This window comes from Austrofundulus limnaeus, unplaced genomic scaffold (genome assembly GCF_001266775.1).
Source record: "Austrofundulus limnaeus strain Quisiro unplaced genomic scaffold, Austrofundulus_limnaeus-1.0 Scaffold201, whole genome shotgun sequence".
In the NCBI taxonomy this organism is placed as follows: Eukaryota; Metazoa; Chordata; class Actinopteri; order Cyprinodontiformes; family Rivulidae; genus Austrofundulus; species Austrofundulus limnaeus.
In genome coordinates, this window is record NW_013952603.1 from 50,883 (window position 1) to 53,019 (window position 2,137).

General features: G+C 37.9%; 1 protein-coding gene across 1 annotated transcript in view; it reads right to left on the minus strand.

The window, feature by feature from the left end:
• The window catches only part of mllt10 (MLLT10 histone lysine methyltransferase DOT1L cofactor), a gene marked incomplete at its 3' end in the record, with an annotated part of 50,116 nt that overhangs the window by 40,804 nt on the left and 7,175 nt on the right, over positions 1 to 2,137 (minus strand). Inside the window, 1 exon segment of the mRNA XM_014018745.1 lies at positions 1,365 to 1,419. Coding sequence (XP_013874199.1) covers positions 1,365 to 1,419 — 55 coding nt within the window.

The window sequence follows — 2,137 nt, forward strand, 5'->3', positions numbered from 1 at the left end:
CTTGGGTTGTTTCCGACATCTGGTGAAAATTTCATGTCATTAGCACCTCTAGTAATATATTTACTGAGAAAAATGTTGACGTGTTCAATCCTTATTTTACCTGCTGTATAAACCCCATTTGGTTTGCTGAATTAACATCAAGAATTATCAATGTCAAGCGTGCTCAGATATTTATTTGATTTACAGCTTAAGTTTTGGTCATGTGCTACATGTTGTCACAGGTATAAAAACACATTCAGCTCTATTATTAATTTAAAAAATCAGACTAATCAGATGAATTATGAGAGTTCCTTTCCAACAAACTAAATAATTATTAGGGGTGCAACAATATATTTACCCTTATCAAACCGTTCAGTACAGTACTTTAGTTTCAATACACACTTGTATCAAACAATTCAGATTTTTAAAATTTATTTTATCAACGTTCCTCTGAAGATGCTCTGTGTTGAAGGATCAGTGGATCTGTGTTCGACTACTCCACCTAGGCTGCATTTTTGAGCGCATATCCACTGAGAAACTTGCTGTTTCTGTAATTTAAAAACTGTACTTTTGAGGTTAAATAAATGTTCATAATTAATTTAAACAAATTACAAGGTAAAGGGCATGGAAATTTCTCTTTTTTGTGTGGAAAAAATATTGAACCGTGAGACTAAATTATCGAACCAAATCATGAATTTTCTGTATCGTTGCACCCCTATTAATTATGTATGTAAAGTAATTATCGCATCTTTAAAATGAACTAAAGTCTGAAACAATAGTAGGTGTGGTTRTGCCTATTTTTTTTTACTTCTTATTTAGTCAAATTCCTCTACGTCGCCCACCTGAAACAACAACAACGCAGATCAACAAGTGACAGAGAGCTGACGAGAGCCAAAGCAGAGGGAGAAAGATGGTGAGAAAAATGCAGAGAAAAAGCAAAGAGATAGAGAGGGGTCATGGGAAGGCTAAAATAAAAGAGAAAGTAGTAAAACGGTGTGTGTTAGTGTTGTCCTGATGCCTCCCTGCAGGCCTGGACACAATCCCACAGCTGTGTCTCTCTCTCTGACTGACACACACACGCACACACACACAGAATATTTACAGTCTCCACCAAGATGACCTCTCAATGAACCCCGAGAGAAGAGACTCCTCACAGGCCACGCACTATACCCGTCCTGGCCCCGCCCCCTCATAAACATACACACACACTCACACGCCCCCATAAAACACGGACCGGCCAGGACGGTTCAGGGAGGCAGCGCACACAACAAACAAGCTACATAACTCTCCCAGCACGCTCATGGCCCTTCAACTTGCTGGTGATGTGCAATTAAAGACGGCAAACATAAGAGTGGAGGCACAGATGTGAGTGAGTGTGGCTCTACCTCCGTTGTCCGTCCTCTTGAGGGCTCCATCTTTGTGGGGGCAGAGCTCACATCTCTGTGGGTTGAAAGAAAAAAAAATCAGACCAGGAACAACAAGTTAAGACTTTTTGCGAGGTAAACACTGTGTGAGGTGCACAGATAGACAGCGTGGGGAAAACACCCTCATTATCTAATGTCCCTTCTCCAGGAGTTGTCTATCAGCACTCGCAGGACTTTACGCATCATTTTACCAGCTCTCCTTCTGATGAGTCAGCGAATTCTTAACTTGAGCAACGACGTTGCTCTAAATGTCGCACACCTCAAACATGACTTTACAAGGAGCAGCCTGAGTGTGATCTGTGGCTGGAGCTGAAGTTAAGATCTTTTATTTTGGTGTACCATTAAAACTGAATGAGGAGAAACACTTTGGCTCAACAGTCTTGTACAATAACTTTCGTTTGCCTTTTAATACAGTTATTTATATATTTCTCCAAACATTTTGTGTATTTTGTCTGATTTTAGGCACACATATATTCAGCTAAATTAGAAAATTGTTGTTTTGTAACTTTTTATGCATTTCAAAATATTTAACTTTATTTACAAATATTTTTATTCATGGAAATACTTATATTTATTAGTGCTGTACCAAATGATTATTTTCTAATCGATTAATCTAACGATTATTTTTTCGATTAATCGATTATTCTAACAACAAATCTAAAAGTTATTCTGATGTGAGTGCACTGGATATTTAAAATGTTTTCATCAAATTAACAAGAACAGTTCTTTAATAT